Below are 18,811 nucleotides of genomic sequence, written 5' to 3'. Positions count from 1 at the left end.
ATGGCCACAGTATGCAGGGTTGTTAGACGAAGTGGGCAAGACTTGGCTGTGGCTCGTATCGGCATGAGAGTCAGGACACGACAAGCTTAGTTCATGGGAGCAATCACTAGCAGCAGATCGAAAGAGCCTCCGGCACTACGTACGTCAGGGGAATGCCAACTTGCCAACTTGGTACCTCAGCGCAGCATCGCGTCGCAGCACTCCAAGGTCACGCGCGTCGGACTCTTTGGTAATGGGCCCCACCACTGGCTGTTGCCTTATCGACCAGGCGCACGTTCTCGATGCAGGGTGAGTTTAAGCCCATATCTTTACAAACGAGCGAGCTTCTTATACGTCGACAGACTGCTTAGGCAATCTCAGTTTGTGAGGAAGACAGGGGTTGTTTGGCGAGACGGGCAGAGCGGGTGAAGTGCTCCAGGAACACACGGGACACTCCCTATCCAATGCCGATTCCGGAGGTAACGAGTTAAGCTCAACGCTATACATTCATTCAACAGTACACGAACCTATTAACCACTACTCCTATGCTGATGGCCTCTTCGATGTGTCACAGATGGAGTGAGGCTTCTGTCAAGGACCACTGATGCAGTTGCATCCGATCGAGGACATTCAGCAGGATGCAAGGTGGCACGGAAACAAGGTACTATTTGGGCAGGGGTGGCATTCAGGCTGACCTTCACTGAAACATAAGGTTTCGTCGGGTTGCGGCCATCGAGTCATGACCGCCATTACGGCTTGGTGATCTGAGGCAGGCGGCAGACTTTGGGCCAAGTATCATGATGCTCGGGAAGGTGGACGGATACATGAGGTTCACCTAGATATGAAGACTTTCCCAGCTGCAGCCCTGCGTTCTTTCTCCACCTACAATGCTCTGGCTCGCTCTCACCAACGCGGCCACTGTCGCTGCTCAAAACCCGGCTTTCATCGACTTCGATCCGCCTCTCACGCAATGTGTGAAGTCGACAATCACTTGGGAGGGGGGAACACCGCCCTACCTTCTGGGAGCCAGGGTGAACATCGGATCCCTGCGCGATATCAAGAAATACATCAATGACACGAAGCTGGAATGGACGTGTGATTTCCCGGCTGGAACCGAGTTGGAGTTCTATTTGAACGACAGCTCGGGGCAGCCCTATGAGAATGATCGAAAGCGCAAATGGTTGGCGAGGGTGCGGACGAATGCGAACGGCGAGTCATGTCCTATCTGGTGGCCGCCCCTCAAGAAAGCCGACGGCTCCCCGATGCCCATAACCTACACTGTGACCACGACAACGGCCCAGGCTACACCCGGACCTAGCGGTGACACTGCGCAAGACGGAAGCGCCTCGACCACGAAGACGTCGACGAATCACACTGGACAGATTGTGGGCGGGGTTGTTGGAGGAGTGGTCGGACTCTTGATCATTGGAGGGCTGCTGTTCTGGATCTGGCGCTTGCGGAAGCGGCTGCGGGCCAACAGGCGTAACTCGTATGCGAACATTGAGGATCATACCGAAAGTGCTCGCCAAACAACTGTCAATCCGATCGCTGCGAGTGCGCCATCTCGTCCTGCTCCTGAGCCTGTGCAGCCTACTACGCCGGAGCCGACACGCGAGCCCTCACCACCGACCAAGATCATGCAGCTCGACACCATGTATGCGCCGCAGCCATCTCCTTCGGCGTTAGGGTCCGACTCGCCCGGACTATTCGACACCACCACGTCCTCGCGGTCGCCACCGACTCGCTACACCTTGGACGCGACTTCTGCTCGTACATCGACTGTGCCAAACTCGTCTTCCCATGGCCATGCGCAGACATTGTCACCGATCGACGACCAGCGGAGCGAGTACGCCGAGGATGGCGGTCCCGCTTTCCCCTCTTCATCCCGCACGATCCACCCGCCGCAGTACAGCGACACTTGGAAGAGCTGAGCTCATGCTACTTCAGCGTCGGACTGTCAGCTACCCGCCAATCGGCTTCTACCACACCCTGTCCCCTGAACGACCACTTACACATTGTACTTTGATGGGCATGCCACTTGTCGTGTTGTGCCAACGTGGTTCAGAAAAGCCATCATTCGTGGAGAGTCCGGACGAAGGAGCGCTTGGCACTCATGGTCAGCATGTATGGTCAGCTTCCGCAGTTGAGTCATCTGAGTGTCTCAGGCGCAATTCCCTCCCTTTCACGGAACGGAGTGTCTTTTCCCTGATAAGAAGTTCATTCACACAGAGTTGTCTCAAGGCCTGCGAACAACTACACAACGAGGACGGCTGCGAGCTGGCTGTGCCGGCTAGAGACTCTCCGCGAACGTGATGCACTTGGCGCGCAGGTTGCTCTTCTGCCCCTTCTGAAGCGCATTCTTGAGCTGACCTTGGGCGAGGCCAGTCTGGTGTCAGTCACTTTCCGCTTAAAGGCAGTCGCCGTACCAGAGCAGACAGCTCCGCGTAGTTGAGGCCATTCGTCCCACGGTCGAAGATATACTTGACAATCGTGCCGCGTGCGTCGGCGCTCCAATCGCCATTCGCTTCGGTGGTCTTGGCTTTCTTGGGCGAGCGGGTGTTGTTGGAACGCTTTGCCTTACCCTTGCCGCGCGCAGGCGGAGAAGGGGAGGGATCGTAGGAGGAGACGTCGGGCTTCTCTTCGTCGCTGCTGGTGTTGTCCATTTCGTCGGCGGACCTCTTCTGGTCGGGGAAGGCTGATGCTTTAGTGTCTGACGGGGACATGGTTGATGGAGAGTTACTGAGAAGAGAATACACACTGGAATGAACAAAAGAACGGAGGTCAGGAGATCAGTCTGTCTGTTCGCCCGGGACCAGAACTTGCCGCCCCGATTGCGCCCATGTGTAGCATCGAGTATCCTCTACAGAGTTTGCTGATGAGGGCACTGATGATGAGAGTGCCTTACATTCTTACTCCTCTTCCTTCATCAACCTGATGCACCGGTCGCGGATATTGCCAACACGGCCTTTACCGAGCTGGTTGATGAGCTGGCGCTTGCTGAGGCCGAGCTGCGATCAGCTTCACACTTCCGCCCTTCAGCAGCTTACCTCTGTGGCGACCTCACTCAAGTCGAGACTTTTGTAGCCGGCGTCTATCAGCTTTTCGACCAAGAGGGCACGCTTGGCAGCGGTCCACTCTCCATTGGCATCGGCGGAGCCACCGGTCTTCTTGGAGGTGGCAGCGCGCTTCCTGGTGGTGTTCTTCTTCTTGTTGACGGGGGGCTTCTCATCATCCTCAAGCTCGTCGATCTCGACTTCCTCCTCGCCCTCGCTACTGTCCTCGAAGTTCCTCTTGTTCGGTTTCTTCGCAGGGGTCTTGGAAGGACTGAGGTGGCGCCTGGATGCGCTCCGGGTCATTCTGGTGGAATGACTGGCCGTGCTAGCGGCTCCGGGCTTCATGTCGCTTGGAGTCCGTTTTCTTCGAGAGATGGAAGGATTGAGACTTTGACTAGATGAAAGGGCGCGCTTTAACACATAAAAATGATGGTGAAAACGCTTCGTGTACACGGGGCACGGAGGGCGAGGTGTGCCAGAGGAGGGGGGCAGCCGGACGACATGCTGAATATTTTCACGAAAATATGGGTAAAATTAGGAAACTCGCGCCCTCGCGCCTCGCTCTTTCAAGCACACGTCTGCGGGGATAGACTCTCATCGCGGCTACAGAGCATAGCGTCAGGGCTGTGGGTAGTTCCATCCACGTTCTGGGGGCTTTGATAGAGGTCTTCGCACCAGGGAGTGAAAGGCCATAGCCATCACCCCGCAAGTGCTGCTCAATCTGATGTGGCGGCCGTTTGCTGCGGTGAGGACATAGATCCACTTATCCGTTTCTCGCAGGGTTCAGACCACGGTGAGATACCTGTGGTGCGAGATTCCCAGATAGTGGTACGTCGACCCGATCGCGCTCAGGATGAGGAAAGCACGGGCTCTGATGGAAGTGGAGGTCCAGGTTTCATGCATCATCATTGCGTCTTCCCTGTCGCTCAAGCGGGGAAGCAGGATAGATTACGTTCTGAATCTGACGGGTTCTACCGTCTTGCGAGTCTCCGCACTTCGAATGTCTGTCTCTGAGGGCAACGAGAGTGAGGAGGTGGGTTGCCCAGCTGGCAAGCCCATCCTAAAAGTCGCATACGCGCGTTGCGCGGAGGTGGTCGTGGTGCGGGATGATTCTGCGGAACTCGTCGGTCCATAACCCTCTGCGCACGACGGACGACCCTGCAGCTTGATCTCATATGGCACTTCACCTGAAACGAGGCCGCCGCCGACTTGCATTCATCGCTAGGCAGCGTTGACTAAGCGAGCGTCTGTGCGCACCGAAACTGAGTCTAAACGTCTGTTCCACGTCGTCCTGGGAAGGAGGTGAGTCACGTTGGAGGCCGGTGCGGACCACGAGCCATTCTGGGCACCTTCTGGCGCTTCAGCTCCTGAGGCCCTGCAAGCGGGCTGCTATGACACTAAGGCTGAGAGACAGTGACCACTGCGTAAAGCCTGGCCCTTCCTAACCCGAAAGGCGCTGCGCGGGCTGGGTGTCTTCGTCAAGGCCCGGGTCTGGTGCTACGAGAAGTATCGGTACATCGTGATATGGGGAGGATTACAGTGGTGGATTATGCAAACGTGTCTGGGCTGTAGAATTTTGAGTTGGATCGTTTTCGGGAAGAAGCGATCGGTTTCTGAGATCAGCACCTGAAGTTGTCGGTATAACTAACAATAGTACGAGCCAGGGTAAGGGCCAGGAGGGGGCGGCCGCGGGCGAGGGCGAATCGGGGGGTTCTCAATCGGACGAGGGATTCCGGGGATCTCCCAAGTGAAGTGGTCGCTGAAGGAGTCCATTCTGATCTTCCTGGCAGATGGTGGAAGGCGAGGGCGGACGGATATGGATATGGTCGAGGGGACGCGGACGTCGTCGTCTTAAGTACGATGTACAGGTCATCCGAAATTTACTACTTTCTGGGCCGGACGCCAGGGACCGATGCACAGTGATCAGGTCGATAGGGGGATACACACAGATTGCACGGTTCCAGTCCGTGAAGTGCATCTCGACCCTGAGAATGTGAGAGCGCCGTTCGCCGCCTGGGACGTCAAGAAGGAAGAGACGGTTGAGGTTGCGAGATTGCTGGAAGCTTCACAGTGTACGTATGATCACTGGAGATACGCATTGAAGCGCACATCGTCGTATTGGATCACTTGTTGGCCCCCTTGACGGCCTTGATAGCAGTTTGACGGATGTTGGATCGATTGGGTTTGAGCTGATCGACCACTGAGGACTTCGAGACCCCGAGCTGAGTTTAGGATCAGCCTGTCCCAACAGAAACGCAGGAGCCACTCACATCAGCAGCGACCTTCTCCACATCAATGGCCTTGGAGCCCGCTACGATAACCGTCTCGAGTAGAGCAGCGCGCTTCTCGGGGGTCCAATCGGTGCGACCCTTAGACTTGAGGGGATAGGTAGCGGTGTCGGTGCTTCCCATCGTTGCGAGCCTCCTCGCAGTACACCGTGGGTTGAGAGCGAGAGAGCGAAGAGCGGGCGAGAGCCGTCGAGGGTGAGAACAAGACTGCTGCGTGATGCGCCGCTGGTGCTGGCGTCACCGCCTCCCACACAAGACAGTCCGTGTGTCTTGTGTGTATCGACCAGCCCAATGCAACGCCATCAAGCACCATCTTGAGACACTAGCAGCCTCCGCAACAGCCCGTGAAACAGCTGCGTTATCGTTGCCGCCAAAGCCATTGTTTCTTCTCCGTATCCGAGCATGCAAGCGCGATGCTCTGGTCGCTAACCGCATGGCCAACCGGAGATGGTAGAGATTCCGTTTGGGTAGAGGTGCCTGAACTTGGTCGCCTATCAAGGATTACAGAGAGCCTTAAATTCAAGTCTCCAAGGTCATTACTGCGTTTGATTCCGCTAATGGGGCGAGACAACCGTTGCCTGCCGGCTACTTCCACTCCGGTCCCTCCCACTCGTCATCGCCCACTCCCTCTCCACCATCTTTCTCTTCGTTCGACCGCCTGATCACTTCTTCGATTATTCGTAGGACCTCGCTTTATCGTCCTACCCGCTGTTACAACTACCCGAGCGTTGCAGCTCCTTTCGAGTCTCCCCGAGCGACCATTAGGACTGCTCCGTTGCTGCAGCCGCTAAAGCGACAACAATGGCTGACCAGCAAACCTGGCAGCGCCGTGTGCGCCGCCTGCTGCTATTGACGGGCAGTCTCAGCACCGTGTACTTTTTCCTGAACTATTTGGTGGGAAGGATGCGCGATGCTAGAGTCAAGTCCTTGAAAGAGAGAAGAGAGCGAGAAATGTGAGTGACCCTCAAGTCTCAGTCGGCGAACCTCGCGGACTTTTACAAACTTGGACCTCGGTGTTGGGCGCGGTGCGGAGACTGACCAGCACAGGCTGAAAGCGCACTTCAACTCTCTTCTTTCGACCATCAGCTTCACCTTGTATGCGTTACTTCCAACAGTTGAGCCCCAACTCTTTGTCGAGTATCCTGTCGAGGCCACAAGTCAAGCTCTGCAGGCGAAGGTTCGGGGAAGTGCGTCCCCAGCCGACACCGGAACGACCGAGCCTACCCCTGGGTCGACACCGGCCGATTCCCTGCTCTTGGATCCCAACGACAACCCCAGCCAGGATCAATCTGCTTTCACAGTTCCTGCTGCTCCCAACATTCCTTCAATTTCGACGTCCGGAGACCAAGAGTCGTCTCCGGCGAAGCATTTGCCTTCCCAGTCGTCTTCCAACGACAACTCCTCCCCCTCTGCCTCCTCCAACGTACCCCTTCCATCGGACTCAAGCATCGACGACAGGCACAACCTCGTGCAGTCTCTCGCCTCCGTCGGAACGACCGGTGATGCCTCCGAGTCGTGGGCGTCGGAGTTCAGCCGCGATAACGATGACGACGTTCTGACCGCCTCCACCACGAGCCAGCCGATTTCTCTGCCACCGACCGACACAAGCAGTGTCATGCCGAGTCCCTTTTCTGACATCTCCCGTCTGGACTCGAGTCCGCCCGCCAGGATTGAGCGCATCGAGCAGAGAATCGACCCTCGGACCAAGAAGCAGCTCTGGAAGGACCTCAAGACTCAAAGTCAGTGTTCACCACCCGTGAGGATAATGGCAGTCACTAACGAACAGGTTTGTCGCGTGCCTTCGTTACCGTCTACCTCGTTCCGCTCATCTATCTGCTTACCTCGTCTCAATTGACGATTCTCGCCCGAACCCGTTATCTCACCGACGTAAAGACTTCGAATGCCCAGCGTGAGGTCGAGCGGGAGCAGCGGACTGCAGCCCGTAAGCGATCATCGCTGTTCAACTACTTTTCGGTCGAGTCTATGGGTCTGAGCGACTACGTTGAACGCGGCGCCAACGCTGGCGCGTCTCTGGTCCCTTCGTTTGTCAAGGGCTGGTTTGCTCCCCAGAACAACAACACCGTCCCGGCTCTGACCCCTGAGGCTCTTGCTCTCCGTGAGCAGCAGCTCGAAGAGGAACGTGCCGAGGCCGAGCGTCTGTTCCTGACCTATTCCTGGTGGCTCCTCCACGAGGGTTGGCGCACGATCAGCACTCGTGTGGAAACGTCCGTTAATCACGTTTTCGGCGGGGTCCCTCTCAAGCGCGAAATCACCCCTGAGACCTGGGCCGAGCTCGTCCGCGAGATTAGAGCACTCGTCGAGACGGACGTGCCTGAAGATGAGGACGAGAACCACAGCAAGCCCTCGGGCCACTCGAAGCCCCGACTCTTCGACTTCACCCCACTTGTTGTTCCGCCCACGCCTTTGCCGCCCACGTACAACGAGTGCCCGCTGCCGGTGACGCCCGAGGGCAGGTACCTGCAGTCGCTCCTGGACCAGACGCGCGAGCACGTCGGTAGTGCCGACGCTCGCCTTCTCCTGGACCGCGGAGTATCGGCCATGTTCTCGAGCCTGTCCGACAGCCTCTTTGCCGACGGACAGAGCCGGCGCCTTGCTGAGCTCTTGCCCGAGCTGAACGCATGGTCGCGCGGAGTCTGGGAGGGTGTCCCTGACGGAGGGGTCGAGTCGCTGCTCTCCCTTCCCGAGTTCGAGGCCTTCACGGCTCTCATCTTTGGTGACTGGGCCCCCAGGGATGACGGGTCCGCCGACGTTGCGGTGGCCTGTTCGCAGTGAGTGGAGTGGGATCAAAAGTGGTAATACAGATAGCATGCATTCATCGTCAGCAGTCCGAGTCACCAGCGACACCGCCACCTTGCTGGGGCCTGAGCGTCTGCAAATCCTGATCCCGTACAGCATCACGTCGAGGTCGACATCGTATCACAGCTTCACGCAGACTTGATCACCACAAAATACCACAGTGTTCGCGCCGCGGTGTTAAAATATAGATGTCAAGAGCTCAAAGCCTGAGGGCCAACCACGTCCAGCGCTGTGAGCCAAGGGCACCACCAGTCGTTGCCTATGAGGCTATAGCTCGCGGTGCAGACCTCGTGGGACTTGATCACCTCCGTTGAACTTTCTTCCAGCGACTGACGACTGCTGACCGCTGACCTCGTCTCAAGCTCATCCCCGATGGCAGTTTGTTTCAAAAGTCTCCGCCCGGCGGTCAGCTCGACGTATCGCCCCATGCTGATACTTGATAGGGGCCTTCCCAGATCGGTCCCGATCCGCGGTTCAGCACCGCTAGCCTTGCCCAACGACGGAGACAGAGCGTAAGGAGCAAACCAGAGTGGGAGGCATTGCCGGCGCCGCCGACATGCACAGCTCATCGACACAGACAGGCAACAACTGGCTTCGCAAAACTACAGTATAAATGACAGTCCAGGAAGGCCATGGTGGGGCATCTCCGTCTTCTCCCACTTCCACTCTCTCAAACGAAACTCCGCAAAGCACCAGTGTCTTTCACCCCTCTAACCAACAAGTAAGCTGGCCAACCCATAGATACTAACGCAAGATATGCGTCTCGCTCTCCTTTTCACCATCGCCTGCGCCGCCGCTGCGCCCATCGACATTCCCATCGGTGCCGTTCTCCCCGGTCCTCTGGCCGGTGCGGTCGCCATGAACCCCCATCGCGATGCCGCCGCTGTCCCCGTCTCGCAGGACACCACTGGCGGTGGCCCCACTAGCCTCGAATCTAGTGGTGGAGGCCCGAGCAACAATGGTCTCGGCCTCGAGCAGGGCGGCATGAGGGGCGTGCCTGAGGCGATCAAGAACGACATGAAGCAGATCTCTGGCTAAACCAAGGCACATCCGATGGTCGTTGACAGCGCAAAAGCGCAACGTCTTCGAGCTTGTGGCAAAGGAAGGCGGCCGTAAGCAGATATGCAGAAGTGTGCATAGCATGGTTGTGCGCCAGACGCGGTACACCGTTTGTCGGGTGAAGGTTTGCTTGGAGGCGGGAATGCGGCGTGCGACTATGGCTCATTGTCCTCACCATGCCTTTCCTCGTCAGTGTACAGTTCCTACTCACGGGCAGTGTGTAACCACAGATCGCTGACCGAACGAAGTGAACCGGTTCATCCCGCATGCCCCGTAAACGCTTCAGAAGAACGTTCCTAGATCTGAGTCGCTCTTTCGCGCTTGGACGTGGCGGTGGAAGCGAGATCGTTTCGCATCGCCGCGGGGCGCGTCGCACTGCTCAATGGAGTGTCTCACGATGATCGCCGCTGGTATAAAGGAACGCTGGCGCACTCATTCACTCATCAACATTGTCTTCCTCAGTTCGCTTCTACCTCCCTCACGCTCATTCGCTCGACACTCCTAACTACTCCAAGATCTCAGTGGCCTCAGTGGGTTACCCCTGAGGACCTGTGGACTAACAGACACCAGACCATGCTCTTCGGTACACTTCTCGCCCTCGTTTGCGCCTCCGCTGCGACCGCTGCGCCCCTCCTCGCTCGCCAGGTTTCTCCCACCTACCCTGACGGCTCGATCGCTCCCGTCCAGCCCGCCGGTGACCAGACTGGCGCGCTGCAGGGCATGATGGGCGGCCCCATGAACCCCGTCGAGAACGGCGCCACCGCCGATGCCCAGATGGAGTCTCTTGCTGATGCCATCAAGAACCTTCAGGAGGTCAACGACCTTTTTGACAAGTTCATCAAGAAGGGCAAGGACACCGCCCAGGGTAGCATCTGAGGTCGTTAGGAAGCTGGCCTGATGCAAGGATGCAGGTAGACGAAAGCGCGCTGCCTTCCTCACGACGGTCTACTAACCTTCCCACAAAGCCACGAGCAAACTGAAAGAGCCCAGGCCTTGGAAAGACCCGCCAGTACACGGCAGTCCACTCACCCCCTTGCGCCCTTCTCTAACCAGACAGATATGCCACCGCTCTGCAAGTCGAGGCCCACGAGCTCGCTAACGCAGCCCGCCTATCCGCGTCCGATCACAGTTCGCCCCAAATAGCCCTCGCCTCCTACGCGGATCACCGCTAACTCGCTCCCTTCGCCTCGTCCGCTTGGCTTCCGAGGAGAGCCCGGATGTCTGGCTGGAGTCTGGCTCGGAGCACCAATGGTCCAGGTCGATCGGGAAGAGTGACGCACGGCTAGGTCACCGATCATCGGTCCATCCTTGTCGAGGGCTCGAGGGTCACTTAGGAGACGGTCGGTGGTATATGAACAAACCGCGAACGGTCGACAGAATCAGCATCTCTCCCGCTTTCTCCATCACCAGCGACAACGCTCGAAGTACCTACAAACCACACCTCCGGCACCACAGCAAACCACCACAACCAGTGAGTTACACCACGATGTTCTGCACACAACTGACCGGCAGATCATGCTGTTCGCTACTCTCCTCACTCTCGCGTGCGCCGCCGCCACCCCCGTCCTCGTCGAGCGCGACGCCTCCGCCAACGTTGAGCGTGCGGACACTCTCGCCGCCGTCCAGCGCCGCGAGGCCATGACCGACGCTGCCATCAACTTCAAGGCCCGCGCCGAGGCGAGGCAGCACCAAGCCCTCCGCGAGCGCGAGGCCCAGCGCCCCCGCCCCAAGCAGAACGTCCGCTCCCCCGAGGAGGTCTGAGCCTGCGCCGCCAACACACCTCGGTCACTGGCTGTGCCACACCGTTCTCGTACTCGTTCATAGACAAAGTCGTAGATGTGACGTATGTCTCGTCCCGCTGCATGAATATGTATGAAGAATGTACATAGATGCGGTGATCTCAGCACACTACTACTTGGGGCCATCCATGCCATCCAGGAGCTGCGAGCTCCGTCGGTTCGTCGACCCTTGTCGAGGGAAGCTGGTCGTGGATACAACAACACTGTGTCCAGCGTCCTACCAACCTGCCTGTGATCGACGATTCCAGGTCCATGATCGGGGAAGGCGCAGAGGCGTCTCCACGGCTCCGAATATAGCGGCTACGGACTTGACGTGCCGCACACGCCCTCTTCTCCACCCACTTGCGTCGAAGGCAACACTCAATAAATTTGGAGACTGACTTTGAGTGCCCGTACCTGCACTACTTACTCGCATACGCCTTCTCGCACTCTCGATGGCCCTCGATCCCATCAACTAGCGGATGTCGGATCCTGGCATTGGCGAATCTAGTTCGCCTGATTTCAGTCCCGGCCTCCATGGGGCTTACGCCTTCCCTCCTTGCTCTGCACCAGAGCACTCATCGGAACCTCAAGACACATGCTGCGTTGCGCTAGCCGCTCACGGACCACGGACAATCCACACCCTCTGCATCGGCTGCAGCTCGACCATATCGACCAGAGGAGCAGCTTGGAGAAACATGAGCTCGCCCTAGATCCCGATTGACGCCCCGGATCGACTAATGAAGCTGGGTCTACCGCAGCCGATGGCCAACACGGCCAGGCCGGTCTTGAGCTGTCCAGTCCTTGCAAGCGTCAACAAAGGATCTACACAAGGTTCAGCACGGCCGATGCAGTCACTCGGAGCTCGATGTTTACAGCTATAAGAAGAGTTAAGGAGAACCATGGGCCCTCAGCAGCAAACGACCCCAACCTCATCCGAAGCTCCACCACCAACACTCATCAGCCCGCTCCTTCAACTTCGATCAGTAAGTTACTCCGCTGACCAGCGACTGACACCAGGCTATGCTCTTCGCTACTCTCCTCACCGTTGCGTGCGCCGCAGCCCTTCCCCTCAATTTCCAGGGTAACGACGCCGCTGCCGCCCTTCCTCGTGCCGTCCTCGGCGAGGTCACCATCAACCGCGCCGTTGGTTCCAACGTCATGCAGAGCAGCCACCACGGCAAGCGTCAAGACACCCCTCCCAGCCCCGACGAGGTTCTCCAGACCTACCCTTCCTTCAAGTTCGGCCTGCCGCCCTTCCAGCAGCAGGCCCTCTTGGACCTCCTGCGTGCCATGAGCCAGGTCAGATATGACAGCGCTGCCGCTACAGCTGAGGCCCGCATGCGCTTCTGCTCCCGCGCCTTCCCCGCCGGCGACACTCTCGACAAGCGCCAGGATCCCATCAAGCCGCCCGAGGCTGCTCTCATTGATCTCAACCTTCCCGAGCTTGTCCCTGCCTCGCCTGGTGTGCAGCCTGTGATCCCCGACCGCCCCGGTTCCGGCCCTCCCACCCCTCAGGTGGACGTCAGCGTGCCCGTCGACAAGATCATCGAGGACACCCGCAACAGGATGAAGGAGGCGCTCGAGAGGCTTCACTCTGGCAACTCGATCAATGACGCGTACAAGTACATGCAGGAGATTGCCGACGCGATGGCCAAGCTCTCTGCACTCGCGGTCCTCCAGGCTTCTGCTCACATGAAGGTCAGCTCCCCCGCCCCCGAGGAGGTGTAGGCGACTCATGAGTCATGTACAGTCGCCACTTTCCCGGAACCTGTTTCATAGTCAGTTGTAATGTTAGTAGAACAGCCAGGCTTCGGCATGACCGCCCAGCACGTTCGCATGTATATTGGTTGTGCATTGTTCTATAATAGGACTGCCGGACTCGGGTCCAGCTGCGGGGTTGGATGCGTGGGCTGTCGATCCTTATTGTGCATACAGAGAAGATCGGCGATCGGGCTCCGTCAGCCACGAAGCCCTGCTGACAGGACTCGGCGGCATGAATGTTCAAATCAATCCCAGCGATTGGTGATGCCAGGGCTGAGCTGAGCTGAGGAGAGGGCCTCATGGTAGGCTCTGACCACTGGCATGCCAGTAAGCTGTCGCAGCAGACGTGGGCACCGGACACCGAAGCGGCGGACCCTGGGGCCGGGCCATCACCTGCAGTGGATTGTGCGTCAGTGACTGGGCGGATTGGGTGCGGACGTGCGGGGGCTCATTGCTCCAAGCCTCTCGCACTCGGTCACTTGCGGAGATAAGATGTCCTGGGCGATCCTGGGCTGGCGGCCATGACGTAAGTGGGGGGCCACAATACGGGGCTATCGTGCCTCCGTCTGCGTATCGCCTAGGCTGAGCTGCGACTGCGGCTGAGCGGCTGGGGTAATAATCCGTGAGTCGGCGATGCTAAGTAGGAAGAGTTAAAGCGATGCATTTGAGAGCTGTGTGTGTCTGATACTTTAGTCGAACCTAGCGAGGCACCGCGGCACCCTACAGTACGCCTTCCAATTCCATTTCGCCTCATCTTGCTTGTTGACAGTGTCCACTCTTCGCCCCTCATCTACACACTGCACACCAACCCAACTGTTCCGCCCGATTCTCGCGCACATCGCCCTCCTTCCGCACACCCAGCATCAGAACGGCCACCTTCACCAGCGATATCATCCTTTCTCTCTGCTGTCCACACTCTTCCAACTGCATCACCTTCGTTCACACTTTCCCGCGACTTGCCACCACTTCGACTTCATTCCCCTATCAACTGGCCTTGGCACCCCTTATACCAGCTCCACCGCCCGCCGGTAACCGACCATGCAGCTCACACTGTCGCCGACTGAGCTGCTCGTCACCGCCCTGACGCATTTCCGAGCAGCGCTCCCCGAGCCGCGCGAGCCGCATGTCCTCGACGTGCTTATGGGCCTCGGCTTGATTGCGCTCACCATCCTCGCCCTTGTTCCGCCGCCCACGACCACCGTCCGAGTCTTCCGCGCTGCACTTGCGCCCCTCATCTGCTTCGGCTGGATGTACCTCAGCTATGTCCCTCTTCTTCTGACGCCAAAAGAGCGTTGGGGAGCAGGGATCCTCTTCGGTGAGTACCAACCAGTGGCTGGGCGCGCCTGCGTGGGCCAGCGCCAGTTTTCAGTCGGCGGCCGGTCCGGAATGTCTGTCCGCCGACCGTTGTGTCACATGAGGTGTTTCGCACTTCGACAACGCGTATGCAGATGAAGCTGACCTGCACCAGTCATGTTCTCGTTCCGCACGCTGGAGATGCTAGTCATGACGCCGCCCGAGCATTCCGTCTGGCGCGTCCGCAATGGCGTCCCGGAGCCAATCCCCGAGCCCTACACCCTCAAGAAGCTCGACTGGGCCAACTCGCTCGTCTGGAGCTGGCGCGGTGTCGGGTGGAGTTTCAGCGCGCCCCTCTGCGCTTCTCAGCTCAAGGTCACGCGCGAGCTGTCCCGGAAGAAGTACATCATTCGCCGCCTGATCAACGGCGCGGTTGCGTATCTGCTCGACGACGCGCTGGGCGCCCTCATGCGCCGCGCTGCTCCGGACTTCTTCATCACGAACCAGATCAAGTACTATGACCTCTCGCAGCTCGAGCGCGGCATGTACAGCACCATGGTCGTTGTGCGCACCGTGTGCATTCTCGAGTTCAGCCATGTCGCTGCTTCGCTCGTCTTTGTTTCTCTCGGCGCCTGGCTCGGCGACCACGAGCTTCTGTCCCCTTGGGGATGGCCGCCCATGTTTGCCAGCCTCCGCGAGATCTTCTCTCACCCGGGTATCGGCTACCTCTGGGCTAGGGTAAGCTGTATCGTTGGTGTTCAAGCTAACGGCAGGCATGGCAGCAGTACAACCGGCGCATGCTCCACGTCTGGGGTTGGGTGCTCATTGGCGAGAAGCTGCTTGGTCTTCCCGTGTCCGGTGTCGCTAGTTTAGCGTCCAAGGCTCAGCCGCCGCAGGCCAAGGTTCTCGAGGCGGTAACGGTCATGAACGACCAGGACAAGAAGGAGCTCAGCGGAACCGTGGACCAGGGCGGCGATGACGCCAGCGCGACGCTGCGGAAGCGCAAGACGACGCTCCTCGAGGTGTCGGAGCCGGATACGGCGCCAGCTACCCCTGTCTCTGGCCGCGTCTCGCCGTCGAACCCGCTGCCCAAGCCGACCAAGGAGAAGAAGACGCCCGACGTTGCCGCGAATCTGATCAAGTCCGCGATCACCTTCACGCTCTCGGGTCTGCACCACGACTGCTCCTCCCTCCTCCTGCTGCTCGACAAGATGGGTCGTGGCGAGAAGGAGCTCCCTCTGGGCCTCATGGTCACGCCATTCTTCATGATCCAGCCTCTCGGCTTGGTAGTCGAGGCAATCGTGAAGCGCCGCTGGCGCTCTGTCCGCAAGACGCTCCCGCTGCCCGAGACTGCGCTGCGTGTCATCGAATTCGTCATTGGCAACACCTGGACCTGGGTCTGGCTCGGCTGGACGGCACGCTGGTACGTCCGCTGCCTGTCCGAGATTGCCGCGTACCAGCCGTTCCCGAACAAGCCCATCTTCAGCATCACCGAGCTCGCGTGGGACTACTTCCACGACGTTGTCGTGGGCACCCCCGGCGCCGCGGGCGCGAACGCGACCATGGGCCCGGCGCCTGTTGCCCCCGTTGCGCCGTTCCAGGCTGTTTAGATTTCTCAAGACTGAAGGACCGTTCTCTTTTGTTCTCTTAGCATTCATCATTTCCAAAGTCATCGCAACATCTCAAGAAACCCAAGTATATCGAGATTTCCTGTATCCTGATTCCCCCCATTCTGTGTCGCATAGGTTTCCATTCATTGTTATGCATTAGTTGTCCCACACCCCGTCCTCGCCACCGTGTAAGCTATGCTCTCGATCTGCTCATGGCTCATGTCAGGGGACGTCGCGCTTGGTGCTCCACACTCCCGAACGCAAGGCCCCACGCAAACCCAAGAGCTGGCAGACGCTGACGAGTTGTTTCTGCTACGTACGGCTGTGCGCAGCCCATAGAGAAAGTCAGGCGACCAAGTCCAACCCGAGCTATTCCAGTCTCACGGACCGGTCCTAACACTATAACAGTGGCCCTGTGGGTTGCCCCAAAGGTCCGGAGTACCTGGAGTACCTGATCACCAGTGCGATGCAGTCATCGGCATGTGCGCAGAGAGGCACAGCGCATGGTCCATCAGGCCGTCAGGAGCCCAACAAGTGTCATATGACCAGCTTGACCAGCTGGAGGTGAAAGAAGTCCGGCTGTCTAGAGTTTAGGACGTTAGGACGGGTCTAAGGCCGATCGAGTGTCTCGGACGTCATAGATCGGAACGGGCCGGACTGGCCCGGTGTCGGCGGGGTTCCCGGACTTGTGGGACCGAGATGGCCCCGCGTGTCCCGTACTGCTCGCCTCTCAGCAATTCTCTTACCGAGACCACCTGCAGTTGTTAGGTTGCCTGTTGCAGAGCTTTGGAGCTCGAGACGCTGTGCCAAAGTCTTGGCTCGCCACTCTGTGCGGTAGAGGATAGGCACGTCAGATGACGAATAGGCGCAAAAGCTGTGCGGATGCCTGGTGGCGTGCCTGTGACCACGTGGTGGACATGGCCGCCCGACTCCGCCGCCCGCGCTCAGGCCGAGGCTTCTACGCAATCTGAGCACAGCGTCAAGGTCGTACTCGCCATCTCCGACGCGCTCTCCGCAATCCCACTGCGCCCTCTCGTCTTCTCCCTACGGCCCTACGCCTTCCCTCTCTAGACCGGCTTCACCCTCCCCAGTCCCCTTATCCTTCTTCCTCCCTTCCTCCCTTCCTCCCTTCCGACTTCCCCAACCCCAATTCCAACAGCATGGCGCACCTCCTCAGCAAGACGCTCGACCCGCTCCTCGGCGTCTTCACAGGCTTCCTCGCCTACTACCTGCACGAGACGAACCCGCGCACCGCCCCGCCGCCAGGACACAGCATGAAGGAGCTGATTCAGTGGCAGTGGGAGCACTCGAAGCGGAAGCGGGACGAGGCGGCTGCCGCTGCGTCGGCTGGGGAAAACGCAGAGCTCGACGCGGTCAGGAAGGAGTTTGAGGCGGCTGCTGCGCCTGTGGTTGCGTCGAGTGCTGTTGGACAGCAGGGACAGCAGCAGGGACAGCAGCAGGGACAACAGACGCAGCAGACTCAGGCTCAGAGTCAGCCGCAGGGCCAGGTCGCTCAGGCTGTTGCGCAGTCTAAGAAGACGGAGGACCGCGCTGTCTAATCACAGAGAGAGACGAACATCATCAGTATGTGCAACCGACCAGGAGAGGATCTAAACAACAGTGCATACACCGATCACCGCACGCGCACACCGTGCTGGATACGAGGACCCCAGCTATGTATTTGTATTAATGCCAAGCAAGATTAGAGGAACAGAACAAGAGTGATTGGGAGAGGAGGACATTGAGGAACGGGAGAGAGTCCAAGGGAGTTTGGAGAAGACGCAGAGATCAGAAAGAAGATAGAGGATTCCAGAGTTGGAGTAAAGAGACACAGAGTCAGCACTCGATCAACAACACTAACGATAGACTTACCCGCGGAACTTCTTGGGAGGCTTCGGGGGCTGGATGAACGAGCTCGGCTTGTCGCCCTGCGAGTAGCGCGAGAACGCCCACAGAACGTACCTGATGTTAGCTTGACTGGGATACAACGCTGTGAGCAGCAGGAAAGAAAGGAGGAGCAGAGTTTGAAAACCGCCTAGACGCTGTGTGCTGGAATAGGATAACCTGGGCAGGGCAAGGTGCGCTGCGAACTTGGGGCAGCGCTCGTCTTCCACTTCGACAATAGCGGCATGTGGTCCAGTTCCTTTCGGGAGCTGAGCAGGAAGGTGTCCAAGGCCCGGATCAAAGAGGCAAGGTGCCGCTGTCCGGCCAAAACTATTCCCTTCGGCAGGCTCTAGGATCCTCTTCCCGCCCTCATCGCCCGTTGCAGCCGTCCATGAGCTGCGCTACCGTTCTTTCTCCAGTTCCAACATGATGGCAAGCAACCCCTCAGTCTCTACGCTTTGCCCGTCCATAACTCTTCGCCGGAAGAGAGTAGCCCGTTCAGAAGCAGGCTTCCTTCGACCGATCGCGATGTTGCTCTTCTTCTCTTTCCCTGCGTAAACTTGTTGAGGTTCACTCACTTGCGCTCCCTAATACTCAGACCGGCATTTCCAAGCGGGCCTTTTGATCCCTGCATCCACAGCTCGTTCAGCGCATCCCAAGTCTCCGCCTTCTCGGCGAGCTTCGTGTCGGCGTTGCGGCCAATCTTGGCGAGCAGGTCAGCAGGGGTGGCGACCTCAGCTGCGATGTCAGCGGTATAATTCAATGTGTGGCTTCGTCATAGCTGTCCTGCGTAGCCTTACGCTTCTCCTCTCCGGGACGTTGAAGCCGGACCAGTCCGAAAGCAGATTCGGAGGCGAGGAAGGCGAAAACAAGGCGCAGGAGTACCTCTAGCACTCACCAGAAGCCTGCATGGGCTGCTTAACGAGCGCTCGGGCGCTGGTGCTGAATGCCCTCCTTGAAGTCGAGGCGAAGAGCGAGATCATGGCTGGTCGTGTGGTGTCGTCCGAACGAAAGGACCGTTAATCTCGAGCAGATCGTGAAACGGAGGACGGCGCTTCGGAAATCGTCAGCCTGACACTCGGACGGAAGACCACGTTTTATCCCTATGGCATGCCAGGCTGTCTACTCATCCTAGATGTCGATTACAAGTCATCCTAATGGGCGCTCGGCAATGGGCAAGTGCAATTTGATCCCGCAGCTAATGGGATGAAAAATGTGAGTGAGGGAAGGCGGGAAGCAATCGTTCGTGACGGCTTTCACGACATGAGGTTCACGTGCATGGTCAT

At 58.4% G+C, this 18,811-nt stretch overlaps 12 protein-coding genes across 12 annotated transcripts; 8 read left to right on the top strand and 4 right to left on the bottom strand.

Annotated features, from left to right (window-relative positions):
• Positions 1-866: 866 nt before the first annotated feature.
• On the top strand, positions 867-1,910 carry A1Q1_06230 (uncharacterized protein; the record flags this gene model as incomplete). The annotated part of the gene is made up of 1 exon (XM_014321439.1): positions 867-1,910. The coding sequence occupies one exon, from the start codon at positions 867-869 to the stop codon at positions 1,908-1,910; it is 1,044 nt and encodes a 347-aa protein (XP_014176914.1).
• A 465-nt stretch (positions 1,911-2,375) lies between these two features.
• A1Q1_06229 (uncharacterized protein) lies at positions 2,376-2,702 on the bottom strand (the record flags this gene model as incomplete). Its single annotated transcript, XM_014321438.1, has 1 exon — positions 2,376-2,702. One exon carries the CDS (start codon positions 2,700-2,702, stop codon positions 2,376-2,378), a length of 327 nt encoding a protein of 108 aa, XP_014176913.1.
• A 186-nt stretch (positions 2,703-2,888) lies between these two features.
• Positions 2,889-3,335, bottom strand: A1Q1_06228 (uncharacterized protein; the record flags this gene model as incomplete). Its single annotated transcript, XM_014321437.1, has 2 exons — positions 2,889-2,972; positions 3,027-3,335. The coding sequence occupies 2 exons, from the start codon at positions 3,333-3,335 to the stop codon at positions 2,889-2,891; spliced, it is 393 nt and encodes a 130-aa protein (XP_014176912.1).
• A 1,820-nt stretch (positions 3,336-5,155) lies between these two features.
• A1Q1_06227 (uncharacterized protein) lies at positions 5,156-5,443 on the bottom strand (the record flags this gene model as incomplete). The annotated part of the gene is made up of 2 exons (XM_014321436.1): positions 5,156-5,254; positions 5,303-5,443. The coding sequence occupies 2 exons, from the start codon at positions 5,441-5,443 to the stop codon at positions 5,156-5,158; spliced, it is 240 nt and encodes a 79-aa protein (XP_014176911.1).
• Positions 5,444-6,121: 678 nt separating this feature from the next.
• On the top strand, positions 6,122-8,113 carry A1Q1_06226 (Pex3p; the record flags this gene model as incomplete). Its single annotated transcript, XM_014321435.1, has 3 exons — positions 6,122-6,273; positions 6,368-7,059; positions 7,107-8,113. 3 exons carry the CDS (start codon positions 6,122-6,124, stop codon positions 8,111-8,113), a joined length of 1,851 nt encoding a protein of 616 aa, XP_014176910.1.
• Positions 8,114-8,893: 780 nt separating this feature from the next.
• A1Q1_06225 (uncharacterized protein) lies at positions 8,894-9,175 on the top strand (the record flags this gene model as incomplete). Its single annotated transcript, XM_014321434.1, has 1 exon — positions 8,894-9,175. The coding sequence occupies one exon, from the start codon at positions 8,894-8,896 to the stop codon at positions 9,173-9,175; it is 282 nt and encodes a 93-aa protein (XP_014176909.1).
• A 594-nt stretch (positions 9,176-9,769) lies between these two features.
• Positions 9,770-10,072, top strand: A1Q1_06224 (uncharacterized protein; the record flags this gene model as incomplete). Its single annotated transcript, XM_014321433.1, has 1 exon — positions 9,770-10,072. The coding sequence occupies one exon, from the start codon at positions 9,770-9,772 to the stop codon at positions 10,070-10,072; it is 303 nt and encodes a 100-aa protein (XP_014176908.1).
• Positions 10,073-10,711: 639 nt separating this feature from the next.
• A1Q1_06223 (uncharacterized protein) lies at positions 10,712-10,957 on the top strand (the record flags this gene model as incomplete). Its single annotated transcript, XM_014321432.1, has 1 exon — positions 10,712-10,957. The coding sequence occupies one exon, from the start codon at positions 10,712-10,714 to the stop codon at positions 10,955-10,957; it is 246 nt and encodes an 81-aa protein (XP_014176907.1).
• A 1,040-nt stretch (positions 10,958-11,997) lies between these two features.
• Positions 11,998-12,705, top strand: A1Q1_06222 (uncharacterized protein; the record flags this gene model as incomplete). The annotated part of the gene is made up of 1 exon (XM_014321431.1): positions 11,998-12,705. One exon carries the CDS (start codon positions 11,998-12,000, stop codon positions 12,703-12,705), a length of 708 nt encoding a protein of 235 aa, XP_014176906.1.
• Positions 12,706-13,776: 1,071 nt separating this feature from the next.
• On the top strand, positions 13,777-15,641 carry A1Q1_06221 (uncharacterized protein; the record flags this gene model as incomplete). Its single annotated transcript, XM_014321430.1, has 3 exons — positions 13,777-14,053; positions 14,207-14,769; positions 14,814-15,641. The coding sequence occupies 3 exons, from the start codon at positions 13,777-13,779 to the stop codon at positions 15,639-15,641; spliced, it is 1,668 nt and encodes a 555-aa protein (XP_014176905.1).
• A 1,160-nt stretch (positions 15,642-16,801) lies between these two features.
• On the top strand, positions 16,802-17,200 carry A1Q1_06220 (uncharacterized protein; the record flags this gene model as incomplete). Its single annotated transcript, XM_014321429.1, has 1 exon — positions 16,802-17,200. The coding sequence occupies one exon, from the start codon at positions 16,802-16,804 to the stop codon at positions 17,198-17,200; it is 399 nt and encodes a 132-aa protein (XP_014176904.1).
• Positions 17,201-17,926: 726 nt separating this feature from the next.
• On the bottom strand, positions 17,927-18,508 carry A1Q1_06219 (uncharacterized protein; the record flags this gene model as incomplete). Its single annotated transcript, XM_014321428.1, has 3 exons — positions 17,927-18,075; positions 18,120-18,263; positions 18,424-18,508. 3 exons carry the CDS (start codon positions 18,506-18,508, stop codon positions 17,927-17,929), a joined length of 378 nt encoding a protein of 125 aa, XP_014176903.1.
• Positions 18,509-18,811: the final 303 nt, after the last annotated feature.

The sequence above is a fragment of the Trichosporon asahii genome (genome assembly GCF_000293215.1).
Source record: "Trichosporon asahii var. asahii CBS 2479 unplaced genomic scaffold scaffold00075, whole genome shotgun sequence".
Classification (NCBI taxonomy): Eukaryota; Fungi; Basidiomycota; class Tremellomycetes; order Trichosporonales; family Trichosporonaceae; genus Trichosporon; species Trichosporon asahii.
This window is presented reverse-complemented; position numbering and strand designations above follow the sequence as displayed.